The sequence below is a fragment of the Panthera uncia genome, chromosome A2 (assembly GCF_023721935.1).
Source record: "Panthera uncia isolate 11264 chromosome A2, Puncia_PCG_1.0, whole genome shotgun sequence".
Lineage (NCBI taxonomy): Eukaryota > Metazoa > Chordata > Mammalia > Carnivora > Felidae > Panthera > Panthera uncia.
In genome coordinates, this window is record NC_064816.1 from 115,948,612 (window position 1) to 115,965,591 (window position 16,980).

General features: G+C 43.0%; 1 protein-coding gene across 3 annotated transcripts in view; it reads right to left on the bottom strand.

Moving 5' to 3' along the window:
• CPVL (carboxypeptidase vitellogenic like) overlaps positions 1–16,980 on the bottom strand; it is a 127,742-nt gene that overhangs the window by 65,758 nt on the left and 45,004 nt on the right. For 2 of the 3 annotated variants that reach the window (XM_049642936.1, XM_049642935.1), the window contains exons 7-9: positions 15,043–15,109; positions 1,192–1,314; positions 532–663 (exon numbers count right to left, since the gene is read on the bottom strand). In XM_049642936.1, coding sequence (XP_049498893.1) covers positions 532–663; positions 1,192–1,314; positions 15,043–15,109 — 322 coding nt within the window. The remainder of the gene's footprint in view (positions 1–531; positions 664–1,191; positions 1,315–15,042; positions 15,110–16,980) is intronic. The other variant, XM_049642937.1, reaches the window with a different exon arrangement.

A 16,980-nucleotide genomic window follows, 5' to 3' on the forward strand; every position in this document is an offset into this window, starting at 1 on the left:
ATCCTCAAATTCAGCTTTGGGGAAGTAATGTGACAATATTTACAAACACCAGAGGCCCTCTGTAAAAGGTGCTGGTTTCTATACTTCATAACCTTTGTTCCTGACGCACAGGAACGTGTGACATTTGTTACACACTGGGGCCACTTCTCCAGCTGAAACACTGTGTGTGGATAGAGCATAGGTTGAAGCACATGCACCCACTTTCTGGGTAGCCTTTCTTCTGATTTCCTTGTGATAGGGTATGCCTTTAGGGCTACACAGCATTTAAAGAAATCAAAACAGTTAATGAAAGACACAGTTAGATAAACACTCCAAGGTGATCGAAGGTTTAAAATACAGCCCAAGTAAATTCAAAGAGGCCGGGACAGTTCTTTTCTCCATTTCCAACCCACACATCTGCCTCCTGAGCTCAGACAGCATCCCAGATAGACCTTCCCTAACAACAACAAAATGCCTGAGTGCCACGGGGATTCTAGGACCCTCCTCAGATGGTTCTCATTGCTCCAGGGCAACGCAGGCCCCAGAACTCACTTCAAAGGCTTGAAACCACTTCTCCTCCCTGATGTATTTCACGCAGTCATCACACTGCTTCTGGAAGTACTTTCTCTGCTTCTCATCCAATAAGCCAATTTGGTACAGGAATGTTGCATAGCCCCCTATGATCTGAGGAGAGAAGAGAAACACAAATGCCACACGGAGAGAAAGAGAGAAGTTAGGGACCCACTTGCTTGATGAAATAACCCTTTGTAATTCATCGAGTGGGTACTGAAATTAGCCAAGCAAGACAATTACACACACACACACACACACACACACACACACACAGATCTCACAGAACACACAAACACGTACACAACACGTACAAACATACACAATACACATACCACACACAATGCCCACACATACCACGAGCATACACACACAACCCACATGTGCACAAAATTCACACAAACGTATCACCCACACGTGCGTGCCCCACATTCGCACTCACACCCAATCTAGGCTGACATAGGGAGTTGACAGCTTAAAACATTTTGTACAAATTGGAAGATTTCAATCATTAGAAAATCAACTGGGCAACACTATTTCCTTCTACCAAGTTAGGTCTCTAAGGTAAGAGGAGCCTCCATTTGACTAAAGGGGATTTAATCTTTTCAGGGACAGAACAGAAAAGAAAAAGGAGACACCTACTGATTCGGGATCAGAATACGCATCCCCAATAGCAACTCCTTTCAGGTTGATTTTCGTTGTCATCACGGGGTTCAATGTATGGATATAGTGTGCAAGGGCTGGCACGTACTTCCCTGCGTAAGACTGAGAAGGGCGGGTGTTAAAATGAACCATCACAAATTGGTGCTATAAAAATTATGTGTTTATGGGGCGCCTGGGTGGTTCAGTCAGTTAAGCGTCCGACTTCAGCTTGGGTCACGATCTCGCGGTCCGTGAGTTCCAGCCCCGCGTCGGGCTCTGGGCTAATGGCTCAGAGCCTGGAGCCTGCTTCCGATTCTGTGTCTCCCTCTCTCTCTGCCCCTCCCCAGCTCACACCCTGTCTGTCTCTCAAAAATAAACAAACATTAAAAAAAGGTATAAAATTATGTGTTTAAGCTAATTAAAGTAAGACAGCAGTATTTCCACATGAGACATACCATATATTTTCTTTACCTTACGCTGTAAATTCCACAATAGCACAGAGCTCTGTCACTTCTTTTGGCATCCCAAATAGCACCCGTGACATGCAAGTCATGGTGAGGTGCACAAAAAATGACAAGTGGATGTGTAATAGGCAAACAGTCTAATTTCCTTCCAAAATAACATGGGCCAGCGAATACAATTCCGCCACCCACAGAACCTTTCTTACCAGAAAGCTCCATTGAAAACTTCATTTACAAAGAAAAAGAAACCCCCAAGGCCAAAATTAAGATTTCAAAATACTTACGATGATGCAGCTTGAAAGCAACATGTATTAAAGCAAGAGAAAAAGGAAAGTAGTATTTATTGGCTACTGAAATTGTCACTTGACAACTATCTCTGTTTCCAACCTTTCCAAGTACAAAGTTCTTTTCCAATTTTAAAATATTTTGTGGATGCAAACATTATAATTCTGTTTTTAGATTATGCTGACAAAAGCTACTATTCAGGGAGATTTAAAAAATTGTTTTGTATTTTTTACATTAAAAAGCTTCCTTTTGGACCATCTCCACCTTCATGTCTAATATCAAATTTCATATGTTCAAAATGAAGCTCTAATTCCCAAGCCTTCCAACAGCCTCTCTATTATTAACTCTGTTCTAACTGCTTAGACCAAAAATCTTGGTGCCATTCTTCCCCCCCCCCCCCCCCCCCGCCGCCACACACACTCTCTCTCTCTCCCCACAAAAGTTCATCAGCGAGCCTTGTCAATTGCACCTATTCTGTCAAAATAGGTCCAGGAGCTGATGGCTCGGAGCCTGGAGCCTGTTTCCGATTCTGTGTCTCCCTCTCTCTCTGCCCCTCCCCCGTTCATGCTCTGTCTCTCTCTGTCCCAAAAATAAATAAAAAACGTTGAAAAAAAAAAATTAAAAAAAAAATAGGTCCAGGATCCGGTGTTTTCGCATACCCATATTTCATCACCTTGCTCCAGGTTTGCTCCTCTTTTGCCTGGATTATTGCAGTGGCCTAGCCACCACCCCCTGCCCCTGCTGTTGTCCTTCCCCTCATCCAGTCTATTTTCAAGATGGTGGTCTACTAAAACATAAATCTGAACCCTCTGATGACTTCTTATCTCCTTCAGAGTAAAAGCAAAAGTGCTTTTTTGGAGGCATAAGGATTGGCATGATCTAGTCACTTCATTAACACTATCCCCTGCTACCTTTTTGCTCATTCCTCTCCAGCCCGTCTTGGACCATAATCATGACTGTGATCCATACTGGCCCCTTCCACCAGGGCCTTTGCATTAGTTGTTCCCGCCACCTGGAATACTCTTCCCTCAGTGTCCTTATGGTTAACTCCCCTACTTCCTTCAGTGAAGCCTTCTAGGGATGCTTTTCCTCTAAAATTTGGACACCCCCTTTTTTTGACATTTTATATTTCTTTTCTCTATGTTTTCATTGAATCCTATTCACTTTCCTATACACTTCAACTAATTCATCTTGTGCATCGTTATTCTCCCACCCACACTAGAACCAAAGATCCACGAACACAGGGCTCCACGTCTGTTTTGTGGGTTAGTATGTCCCCTGTTCCTGATGCTGTTTATCTGTTAGTGCTCAGTAAACAGTCATCGAATGAATGGTCTTGAATTAACTTACTTGCATTTGAAAAACGCGAATGCATATGTGTTCAAAATAGACTAAAGGCATCATGTGGGTACTTATGAGTCTGCAGACCCTTTGTAATATTTCCAAGGCTCTGCAGGGGTCTGCAGTTCAAAGGCTGGGAGCCCCCGAGAGCTCTATTAATTCTACACCGTAATCGCATGCTGGAGATGCCATTACTCCCATTTCAATACGAGGGCATTGAGGCTCAGAGATGTTAAGTGGCAGAATCAGAATCAAACCTGCCCTGACCTACTCCCAAACTGACACTCCTTCCAAGGTATGATACAATTACATAATCTGCATAATTTATACAGGATCTCCTCACTGATGCAGACCTCTGTGGAGTAGTAATTATTTAGGCAAAGTATTGACTCAAAACAACGTATCCATTCATAACCATGAGCACATTTTAGAGTCCTTGTGGTAATAAGAAGATGTGTTTACATGCCTGAAATGCGGTTTGCTGCCCAAAAGTGCTATATTCTCTTGCGAGGAACAATAAGTGAACATTTATCGAATATAATTTCTGTAAGGTGATCGAAAGAGGCCAAATTTCCTTGAGTAATCGTTTCAGTGGTAAACCTGTATTGTACAGCCTTCATTCAGTAATGGTTTATTAGGCAACTCTTCTGTCAAAGGCATCACAGTAGATATTTGAGAAGGCACAAAAATGAATACAACACAAAACTCGTAAAGCTAATGCTTTCTTTTTGAAAAAATATTACAGAAAACTTGACTCAAATGTGATAGGGCAAGGGCGCCTGGGTGGCTCAGTTGGTTAAGCATCCGACTTCGACTTGGGTCGTGCCCTCCCGGTTTGTGAGTTCGAGCCCTGCGTTGGGCTCTGTGCTGACAGCTCAGAGCCTGGAGCCTGCTTCGGATTCTGTGTCTCCTCCTCTCTGCCCCTCCCATGCTCATGCTCTGTCTCTCTCTGTCTCTGTCTGTCTCTCAATAATAAATAAATGTTAAAAAAATTTTTTTTAATGTGATAGGGCAAAGTCTACCATTTCATGGATTATTATTCTCACAAGGTGTACCTTGCCCAGCACATAGTAGGACCATGAAGACACATTTGAGAAATGAATGACTAACCTGTCATTACTGCTAAACATTTTTTTCTCTATTGGAGGTCATCCCTTAAGTTGTCTTGTTATAAGACCTAGCGATAGAACATCTCTTTCGCTCTTTCTGAGATGGAAGGGTGTGTACTTTAAATTGCTCTATTGAAGGTGATGACAAATTTAGGCGAAAACAGCCACATTTTTATGGCACCTTTCCTCCCCCTCCACCGCCCCCCCCCCCCGTGACCATCATGTGTATCTGGGATATATCCAGGCAGGAAATTAAGAAGGAACATTCACTCAATTTCTGAGCATCTACTATGATCTACTATGAATAGGCTACCTCCCCCACTTTAATTTGAGCCACCTGACAGTTAACATTATCTTCCTATGTTTTAAAACGATGAAAGCAAGGGTCTATGCATTTCAATCATGTGCCTGGCTGGGATTTCATCTAGGCTTGGCTGCCTCCACATCTCCCATCTCTCATATCAAATCACATTTCAGTCAAGGGTCCTGGAATAGACTATGAGTCTATGGTCTCCCAAGCTGGGGCTCAGCCCTGGGTTCATCCCCTACAAGCTTGCTAAGTTGGCCATTCAAAGAAAACACGGGTAGTTCTACAACCATGTCCAAAACAGATTCCTCACTGTTCAGTCCACATCTGCTCTCCTAACGATGATGTTTATCTCATTTTTGCTTTCTAATGACTATCACACACTTCCGTGCCCTGTGTCAGTGTGACAAATCCTTCACTGCTGTTTTCATTAATCATTCCATTGGTTGAGTGGCTCAGGCTGTCACACAGTAGACAATTATGGGATTATTTTATGGAAAACAGACACTGAAACATTATAATGAAATTTCAATTATTTTCACTCTCCTTGTGGAGACATTTATTTATTTATTTATTTATTTATTTTTTTGCAAGATCGGGTTAGTTTATTCTTCCCAAATCATTTATTTCTCAATTTAACGATCTCTGACCACCACAGCACTTTCAAAGACAACCAGACAATAAATCAAATGTTTTATTTACCCAGCTTTCTCTTTTCTGGATGTATTTTAAATAGAATAGAGACGTATATTTTGGGGAGAGACTTTAGGTTTGTTCACCTATTAGAAATGAACTCTATGGCCCTTAGGACTTCCAGTCGCAATCCTGTAATTTTATGAACTCTTGTTTCTTTTGTTCTGAGTCCTGCCTATAACAACGATGGGAACAACAACCAGCACAACTATCAGCCCTGTGGTTTCTCCGATCTCTTGCTGGTGTTCATCAATGTGGGCAGCAGCTGGCCGGCGAAGCTCCTAAAGCCTGTGAATTAGCACTAACCTTCTACCAGCAGATCAGACCCTGGCCTCATAAAAGCTCGAAACAGCATCAAAGCGATTATAAAAGAAGAAAAGAGGAAAAGCGTGGCCACTAACTATCTGAACATATATTGTTTCAGAATTCAGCAGTGACCCTCGAATGAGGACCTCAGCCAGACAAAGGTATTTTTCTAACACAATCACTCAAATTAGGTTAGCCATCGACACGTCAGGATTTTAGTCCGCCCTTATTATTCCTTCCTAATATTTAAAAAAGCTTCAAGCTGCAGTTTCCAGCACCGTTGTTGTGTGGCTCACGTTTTCCCATGGTGACCATATTTTGAGCTCGGCTCTGACAAGGAGGACCAGAGATATTAAGGTGTGTTTGTATATGCTTGTATTCCTGGGGCTTAAAAAAGCAATAAGCCTCCAGTTTTCCTCTTACATCGGAAGGATCTCGGAATTCAGCTCTCAGTCTTGTATTTCCCCCCACGAGAGGAAAAGGTCTCAACATCACAGCTGAACAGTGGTTTTCAATCTCAGTCTGCAATCTTTCTGAGTTCTTAAAGGATGTTTGGAACAGCCTAATGGAAATCACGTTGGGAGCATATTGTACTTGTAAAAATAGTCTAGAGAGAATGTAATGCTTGGTTAATTATCCAGATGTGTAAAAGCACAATGAACTAGGGACTTAAAGAAACTTGTAATTGCGTATTCCGTCGCAGCCCTCCCTTCTTACATGTTCCCGCAACATTCACAGCGGGCTTCCTGTACCCCTGCCACCCAGTTACTTTTAAAGGAGGAAAAAAGATTTCATATCTAAAATCAGCTCCCCTAGAAGAAAAAAAATCGTGTCAGAGAATAATACTATAATGGAAACAACGTCCTCTTGCAGAAATTTCACATATGTTAGCAGTTACTATTGTTTGAGCTGCTCTGCGTTTCTCGTCTGCATTTCTTACTAAAGTTTAGGTAAAAAAAAAAAAATAGGTGCAGCTATACTCATTCTCTGCCTTGCTTCTAGGTATACGTTTTATGGTAAAACATGTGGAACCTTCACCCAGGATAATGAGCAATGGCCTTGGAAATGAGACACACCGAAGCCTGGACACAAAGCGTCACTGTCCACGGGTCCTAGTTCCTAAGCCCTGCCTGGAAGTGGAAAAGGCGGAGTTGTCAGCCTCAGGACTGGTATGTTGAGCACCCCCTGCTCTGCTCTGTCCCCGCTCCCCCAGCCACTCCACCTGGAATGAACATCTCTTTGAAGAACTCACCTATGGGCTGGTCATAACTCCTTCGTGTCCCCAGAAGGACACAGGGCGGGCTACCCTTCTGGAAGGAGTCATAGCAGTGCTGTATCCTCTAGCATATCACCAACCACAGACTGTTGGTGGAACCACCCCCACTTATGGAGGCGATCAAAGAGAATAAGGGGATATGCCTTAAAGAGAGCTTTATACACACATTGAAAAACCTCAAAAACGGGGGAAGAGCCCAAGTGTAATGGCGTAACAAATGATAAAGCAGCCCAGAAGACAGGACTGAGTGAGAGGGACCTTGACTTCATCTGGCCTCGGGGTAGACTCTTATTTCACTGGGGACCATTATTTTCTCTGAGAGAAGACGTGTGTCCTTAAAATGGCCAGTTGAGAAAATTAATGAATGGGGAAAGCTGGAACTTCGGTATTGTGGTAATCTGTACAACTTCTTAGACATTTCTAGACCATGTGTCATCTAATTTCCAGACCACACTGCTGCATTTAAAAAAAAAAAAAAAGAGGGGCGCCTGGGTGGCTCGGTCGGTTAAGCCTCTGACTTCGGCTCAGGTCATGATCTCACAGTCTGTGAGTTCGAGCCCCGCGTCGGGCTCTGTGCTGACTGCTCAGAGCCTGGAGCCTGTTTCAGATTCTGTGTCTCCCTCTCTCTCTGCCCCTCCCCTGTTCATGCTCTCTCTCTGTCTCAAAAATAAATAAACGTTAAAAAAAAAATTTAAAAAAGAAAAGGGCAAAAAGAATAAAAGAAGTCTCCCAACAAGACTATGACTTTATCTAAACATCTATTGTTCTGCAAAATGAGCTTAAAAGAAATGTAGAATCTCTAGGAATAGACACATAAGAAAAACATCTTGATCTGTATCTCTTGGTCACATACTTATGCAAAGGTACACGCTATGCTGCCTTCCAAATGATATATTCTTATTTTGTATTCAAAGGATGCTTCTCTAAAAAAAAAAAAAAAAAAAAAAAAAGAATCCAGCACAGCCAGTATGGAAAACAGTATGGAGGTGCCTCAAAGAATAAAAAACAGAACTACCATATGATTCAGCAATTCTAGTTCTGGAAAATATATCCAAAGAAAACCAAAACACTAATTTGAAAAGATAGCTGTGCCCTCCCATGTTCACTGCAGCATTATCTACAACAGCCAAGACATGGAAACAACCGAAGTGTCCATCGATGGGTGAATGGAGAAAGCAGTTGTGTTACATACATACAATGGAATATTATCCAGCCATGAAAACTGAGGAAGCCAACCATTTATGACAACATGGATGGAACTTGAAAGCATTATGCTAAGTGAAATAAGTCAGACAAGGAAGACAGTGTATGATCTCACTTACATGTAGAATCTAAAACACACACACACACACACACACACACACACACACACAGAAAACAAAGAAAAAGAGATTAGACTTGTGGTCACCAGAAGCAGAGGATTTGGGGGAGGGGGAGTTGGGGGAAGGAGGCCAAAAGGTACAAACTTCCAGTTCTAAGTCACAAATTCATTTTCAATTCTAAAAGAAATATTGGCAGGTCACATGACCATAACTGAAAATAGACATTTGTCATGAGCTCAAGAGTTAAAGCGGCTTGGATGTCATCTAATAAAATTCAGCAAGTTCCAAGCTTTAATAAATAATTGCATTCCACGGACTTCAAGCCTTTATATCACTTGAAACTTTCATTTACTCCATAAAACTTTATGATCAAAGCTAAGTCTTTACGATTAAAACTCAGCCTTCGCCAGAAAGACAGAAACGTGCAAAAGGACAGGGAACTTCTTTTATGTTTGTATAAGGTTGATAACCCTTAGACATTCTGCACGAAATAGGGAAGGGATGTTGACTCCCCTCTACGCACAGTGCACCTGCTTTCTGGAAGAGGCAGGTCTTAGCGATGGAGGTTTTGAGGCTCCAGACAGCATCTACACAAGCAGGGTTCCAATCTTTAGCCAGTTTCTTGTCTACAGTCTTTGGGCTCCGGAATCCAGCTGCTTACTCCCAATCCTCGCTGAGTGACCTTGGTAAGACCTACCTCGCCTCTCCAAGCCTCAGTCATCTCAACTGTATGATGGGGACGATAAGAATAGTGCCAGCTTCAGAGGGTTGCTGTGGCATACATAAAACAGTGCTTAGCCCCATGCCTACCCTACAATCCACTCTCAGTCTTCTCAAATAAGAGCTACAAATAAAACTAGTGAACTATAGACTCTTGAAGGCCTCCTTCTGGCGGCCAGATTCAAGCCTGGGCTAAAAGGATACTGGTGTGGGCCTGCAGAATAGTTCTCTCCCGCTCCTTGCTTGTATATCAGTGCTGGAAAATCCCCGATTACAACTATGCCTTCTATTCAGATACAAGCATGTTGAGAGTAAGTTTAATTTATCAGATCCTTTCTAATGGACAGTGCGCTGATGGCAAGTCAGAAAGGGGGAGAGGAACAAAATAGTCATGATGGAGAAACAGGACCTGAGCACAATATAGCCAAGGAAAGAAAGGGAGGCTGGGGGTGGGAGGTAGGGTACCGGATGGACCTGGAAAATAAAGGAGTAGAAAGGAGGGTTCTCAGGGCCTGGGACACAGAGCAGGGAGACAGGGGCGATGGAAGGGAGATGAAAAGAAACTGGTGAGAAATATCATCAATATTTTTATTTTGTCCAGCAACAACCTTGCACAAGGCTGCTCTGCAACATTCAACAAACACTTTGCTTAGTAGTGTAGGAAACACATTACACAAACATGGCTCCCACCTACTGGGAGCCTGCAACCCGAACCCGGTGGACCATGATGATTCCAGTAAATGTTGTCAGACTCCATGATCCCAGCAGGACTTCACTCATGCAGATGAAGATAAAGTATCCTATTAAGCTCACTAATTTTTAAATAGCTTCAAAGCTTTGCCTTTATTTGGCCCTCACATTAACTATGGTTGCAAAATTGCCTCTGAGGCAACTTGGCCCCTTCCTTCCGATCAGGGAGAGATGCTCAGTTGTAACCACATATTCTGCCATTTTGGACACGCTCCCCATTCGTTGCCACAACCACCCATAGGCACGGAATCTTTCCGGGGAGAGGACGCAAAGCCACACGCTCAGAGAACAATGGGCAGTCCCCCTTCCTCCCGCCGCCACCTTCCTGCCTTCCAGTGAGGGCTGTTTTGCTTTAACTTCTAGCTGGGCCCACGTACACTTGAGAGGATTCTCAAGTGAGTCTGTACCTCAAGAACAAGAGCAATCTCACTAATAGTTACTGGCTCAGAAAGGATAACCCTTATAAAGAAAGTTAATTATGTGAATTAAATGCAGCTTGTTTCTCTTTTTGAAGTACATTTTTTTCATGCCTTGAGGAGGGTGATTTACAGACACATTTGTCTCTCTTTAGAGAAAATTAATTCCAGTTGGTGTTCTGTGCCGAAATGGAGAGAAGGAGGGAAGGAGACAAGGCGGTTCTTCCTTCTGGATCGTACCGCCTGCAGATCCCACAGTATGCCTGGTTGTGGGCTCGCCATGGTCCACACGGCAGTGGCAGGGGGCCTGGGTCGGTCCCGGCACGTTTCGCTACTATCCCAAACTTTCGAATATCATCTTCTAAGCCCCACCACCGTTGTTTAGACAAAGCAAACTATTTCTTTTGAAGATGATTTCAAAATAACAGGAGAGACAATGCCACTTCCCAGAAAGACGTGAGCAGAACTTTTAAAATATCTCAGGCCCTGTCTACATACATTAGGTCATACACTTTGGAGCCACAATGTATTAATCCAGCTTTTCACCATGAACGGTAATAACAGTCATCGTGTGTTCGGTACTCGCCACAGCCATCACGTCATTAAATATTTGAGGAGGATTATCTAATTAGATGCTCAAAACAATCCTATGCAGTAGGTATTGTTATTACTTCCAGACTCTCTTGCACCAAATTCAGGGTGCTGAACAGCTGCTCCAGACCTTTTGAGATCAGGCTATACCCCTCACTCATAGTATGCAAATGGAAAGGATATTTAGGTCCAGTACATTTGCGCTGAAGAGGAGAAAACCTTTTCTTTTTTTTTAAGTTTATCTATTTTAAGAGAGAGAGAAAGAGAGAGTAGGGGAGGGGAAGAGAGAGAAAGGGAGAGAGAGAATCCCAAGCAGGCTCTGTGCCCCGACACGGGGCTCGGACCCACGAGCCATAAGATCATGACCTGACTCAAAAACCAAGAGTCAGACGCTTAACCAACTGAGCCACCCAGGAGCCCCAGAGAAGCATTTCTGAGTTTACTCATTTATTTTTCAATCACGATCCTGCTACTTTAGTGGCATTGTTTGTTCAGCCTCCTGAACAGTGTGAGGAAATTAAAAGTTCTGAACAGATAGGATTTCCCTTTTTTGAAAAATCTATCACAATGGTTTTTTTTTGGGGGGGGGGATGGAGAGAAGGAGGGTGGGTATTACATTAAAATTGCAATTGTATACAGATGCTATAAGAGTACATCTAGGTAACTACGGTTGAACATCTAGTAAAGCAAAATATCCCTGAAAGTGATCTAATTGAAAAGCCAAGCCCTCCGACTGTAAGATGAAAAGCAGAGGCCAGGAGAGGTTAAAGAACTCGCTTGGAATCACCCAGAGAGGCAAAGCCAGCAATGAATCTCAGGTCCCCTGATTATTAACCCAGAACTACTTTTCCATTCTGCCTCCTAACCTTAAAACAGAAGACCAGATGGAACAAACTAGACTGGAAAAACACAGCATTCTAATAAAACAAACCACCAAGGTGTTATTATTTAGTGCTCTTCCTTCTAGAAAGAGATGTGGCCCTGGATTTAACATATCCCGTGTAGCCCCTATGAAAATGTTGCTGTCTGGTGACTGCATCTCATCCCAGCTCCTGCCTGCCCTCGTTCACATCTTCCTTCATCACTCGAAAGGCACAGGTTTCCTTAAAAGTATTCATCCTGGCAGCCAAGAGTGTAAAAAAGAAAACTGTCCTTTCCTACACACATTCAGTTACATGCATGAAACCATCGGGCAGACGTGAAATGGACAAATTTCTCACCCAGAATTGGGCAGCTTTGCTGAAAGTCCAACTTCATGGTTAATAGCATCACCACATTATTTGCAAGGCAGGAATTACACAGTAAGCAGATCGCTCTTCTGGCGGAGGTGGAGACTGGGAATTTTTCAGGGTGGCTTCCAAAATGACAGAGGCATCACTTCCTGCCCCTTTGCCCCACTTGCCTCTGAAATGGGTTAAAAGTCAAGGACCAGCAGGGAATTACTGGTAGAGATCCTAAATAATCCTGACCAGATAGCTGGCTTAAAAAAGATGTTAGTGGAGTAAGCCAAACAGAATATCCTTTCCAAATAGAGAAGAACGCAGGCAGAAGATGAGGAAGTTCCTGGTTCCATTAACTTGCCATTTCCTTGGAAAAACTGAGACTCTTTTCACCTTGTCTCCCTTACGGTGGACCTCTGTGGTTTGAGCTTATCCAGCATCCTTCCAGCCCTTCCTCTAGTATCGTCACTGGGGTCTTCCCTGGTGCACCACCCATCTCCCACTCTCAGGCCTTGTGATTCAGAGGCGGAGGGCCTCACTGTGATCCCACCCTTCCCAGGGCACTGGGTGGGCCTCAGGCACCATTATGGCCAACGTGTATGTCCATCCCCTTGACCCCAGTTAGTAGTTCTAGAACAGGCATGGGATCCAAATGGGTCACATGAGATTCAGGAATATAGTGGAATTATTGGGGAAGAAAAGTTGAGCTGATAGGTTATGCTTAGAACATGAGGATGGGGTAGAGGTTCAAGGCTACCAGTGAAAAAAACATAGCTTAGAATGAAACTAGCGCAGTACAAAGTCAAGTGAATAGATCAAGAGAGAAATTCCTGATGACAACGTTTTGAGCACCCAGACACAGCCATGATCCCGTTTTACTTAAGCCATTTTGAATAGGGTTTCTGTCACTTATAAGCAAAAGATCCTTGACTAACCCACCCCTACGCATCTTTCAAAATCCGGTTTAATTGTCACCTCTTCTGTCCGGCCTTTCCTGAGGATCCCATACTGAGAGAAGTAAGCTATTGGCACTCTCCTCGTGCTGTCTTTCCAGCCACTTCTCTAATCGTCCTTTTCATTCAGTATTTTACCTATTGCCAGGCTTTCAGACTAAGGGTAGGCTCAATGTCTTATTAATGCCTGAATTTCCAATACGTGTCCAATGCCTCAGCCACCGTAGTCACTCGACATATGAGTGCTGAATTGAATCGAATGTGATTCTAACTACTCTTTCAGTGAACACTGCACCCCTCAACGATTTCCCATCACCCTTGGGATAAAGTCCAAAACCTTCCATGGGCCTACGTGATCCGTCTGCCTCTCCCTTCTCAGCTCCTTCTACAGTGGCCCCGTGCTTTTCCTTGAGCACACCAAGCCTGTCCCCACCTCAGAGTCTTGGCATTTGCTATCCCTCCTTCCTGGAAAGTTCTTCTCTAAGATAACCGCAGCTATCACTCTACTAGTCTCATCTACTAGTCCGCATCTACTGGTCTCGGCACTCTGCCCAGTTGTGTCCTTACCGGAGAGCCTTTCTAGTATTCAGGATAGCACCTGCACCACTCTGCAACCCCCACCTGCTTCATCTTTCTTCATGACACTCATCACCGCCTGACGCATAGCGCATATGTATTTCTTCACTTATCACTGTCTTCGCCTCTACAATGTATGAAGGCAGGAAATTGTTCTGTTTTGTTTAGAGTGGTGTTCTTAGCACCTTGGGATTCCTGGGCTCCCAAAGTATTGGCTGCTCTACGTGTTTAAAATAACCTTAAATTTAACTGGATGGAAAAAAAAAAAGCAAACCCTAAAACTGAAGCCAACCTAGGCAAGTGAACTTAACTGTATGTTAAATTGTAGCATATAGTGGCTCAGTCGGTTGAGCATCCAACTTCGGCTCAGGTCATGATCTCATGGTTCGTGGGTTCGAGATCTGCGTCAGGCTCAATGCTGACGGCTCAGAGCCTGGAGCCTGCTTCGGATTCTGTGTCTCCCTCTCTCTCTGCCCCTTCCCCGCTTGTGCTCTGTCTCTCTCTGTCTCTCAAAAATGAATAAACGTAAAAAAAATTTTTTTTTAATTGTAACGTAGAGGGGCCTGGGTAGCTTAGTCGGTTGAGCGTCCGACTTCGGCTCAGGCTATGATATCCCATTTAGTGAATTCGAGCCCTGCATCAGGCTCTGTGCTGACATCTCGGAGCTTGGAACCTGCTTCACATCCTGTCTCCGTCTCTCTGCCCCTCCCCTGCTTGCACTCTGTCTCTCTCAAATATAAAATAAAACATAAAAAAAATTAAAAAACTTGTAACATAATCAGCCTAGGGAAAAAATAGAGTTAAAGAAGAAAAGGGGAAGATCTTCTCTGTAGAAGACTACTAGATGACATCTATAGGAAGATAGACCCCCCCCAAAAAAAAATCACCATTTACAACCCCCCAGTGGAATGACGGATTCAGGCAGGAATCATCAATGAATGCGAAAACTACGGGGTGACAGATCTGGAGGGAACAGATTTCCACATGGTCTCATGCTACTTATTAATTTCAAGAGACAAAGGTGCCTTTCCAACGGTGAGATCTGGGAGAGACCACCTGGGCCAAGTGACCAAGTGTAGCATCGCCAATAATGAGACAAACTGATATTACGAGCCTCCTGACGGGATAAGATAGGAGGCTCACTCATCACCCGTGTCATGTTCTTGCCGAGATGTTTTCACTGAATCTACGCGTTGAGGAAAGAATCAGCCAAATTCAGAAATGGGACATGCCACAGGGCACCTGGCCTACACTCTTCAAAATCATCATTATGAGACAACCACAACAATATGTCAGGGGACTGAGACCATCGTGATATACAAAACTTTACTGAGCCCTCCTATATTTATTTAAAAAAAAAAGGGTTCTAGAGAACATTTGGGGGATAATTAGAGAATTCTGAATACGGGCTGAATTAATGTTAATATATATTTGTGTACGTGTATGTACATACTGAATGCATGAGTCACTGTACTTCAGTCCCGAGGATATTGGAAGCACACAAGAACACAGGACTTCAACTTACCTCCCCCGTGGCATAAAAGTCATTGTTTTTATATTCAGGGAACAACAGGAAAAAGTGAGTTAGTGCACTGCAAAAAGAAGAAGAACAACAATAAAAAAAAAATCACATGGAATCAAAAAAGCTTAATGCTATGCTACCAAAACTAACCTTTTGACGGTAAGTTTCACATTTGAAGGAAGAGGCCATTAGGCTGTGAGCTCCTGTAGGCATTATTTTCAAAATGTCACGTATGTAACATTCCACACTGTGGATGGTTAGAAAATAATTGTGGGCTTACTTTAGGATACTAAGAGGTTGAGACAAGGGGACATCAACACTCTGGGCAGGTTTCCAAATCTCTGGGTTACCAACCTAGATCTTCTAGCTGTTGAGGGTACCCTTGAGCAAAGTGATACAGGCTTTCACCTATTATTACAGCAATTTCTTAAAAAAAATTTTAATGTTTATTTATTTTTGAGACAGAGAGAGAGAGAGAGAGAGAGACCGAGCATGAGCAGGGGAGGGGCTGAGAGAAAGGGAGACACAGAATCCGAAGCGGACTCCCGGCTCTGAGCTGTCAGCAGGGTTTGAACTCACAAGCTGTGAGATTGTGACCTGAGCTGAAGTCGGTCATTTAACCGACTGAGCCACCCAGGTCCCCCTACAGCAATTCTTAGAGGTAGTTCTGCAAGCCTTATGACCCCATTAACCTGGGTTTCTGGTGAAGTAATGAGAATGTTACTTGCTTACCAACATCTTCCTGTGAGGAACCCTGAACATTTCTATTGGGGGGGGGGTCCCACAATTTCAGTATTTTAATAACCAAAGAACAAAAAGGCTGTAAAATGACCATAATTTAAAAGAAAACCACCAAATGGCCAGATATAGAACTAACAGTACAGTGGCATCTAGGCTCCAAAAAAATCACACTTACTAAAGAATGCCAATAGCCACTTCAATGAGTTCTACTGAAATAGATTTAAACAGACTCCAGAAATTGTTTCATCATAAGCAAGAAAAGGGTAGATTATTGAATGATTCTCTACTTGACCAAATCTTTCAAAAAGGAAACAAAACTTGTGGAATTCAGAAGCTCTATCAGTGTTTTGACCCAGATTGCATTGTCTGAGAAGTCAGGCAGAGCTTTGTTCCAGCTTCCTGCTGAGGGACTAAAAGCCACGAACCATCCAGTGAAGATGAAAGGCAAGGAAGGAGGCCCTGCAAAACCAGGAGGAGGAGAAAGTTCAAGGGTTACAGAGAGGCAAAACTGGGTCATTATGATCACTGCTCACTGCCGGGTCTGGCTGCACTTAATTTGCAAAGGCTCCATAGAAATCCATCATGAAAGACCACTGTAGAGTTTTGGTGTATTTGTGTATTTATTATTTACAGTAAGTAAAGCCTTTGTAGCAACTAAATCTGGGAAGCTGCACTATATAGCTTCCATGTTTGTTCTGGCAATGAGATGGCTTTAGCGTAGAGATAAAAATAGGAGTTTATTTTCTACCCTTCCCTCGCCAACCTTCAGGCTAAAAACTATTTCTCTTCTCTCTTCCTGCTAGTTGGAATGGCAACAGACAGTTTAACATAGTAAATCTCAATTAAGCCTCGTGCTTTGGCTTAAAGTTTATTTCCTTGGAGAATCTGTTAAAGTTGTTAGGGTTGCCAGATTTAGCAAATAAAAATACAAGACGTCCAATTAAACTTGAATTTCAGATAAACAACAAATAATGTGTTAGCATAACTATGACCCAAATATTACATACATAGATTTATAAAAATTATTCATTATTTATCTGAAATTAAAATTTAACTAGGCATTCTGTATCTCATCTGGCAATCTTAATTCAAGGAGCTAACCTTCCAGGTTACTTCTAGCTTGAAAATGCCAGGATTCTCTAGCTGAAGTTTCCAAGTTCTCTACTTGAGGAACTTACAGTTTTAATACCACAAGAGGAT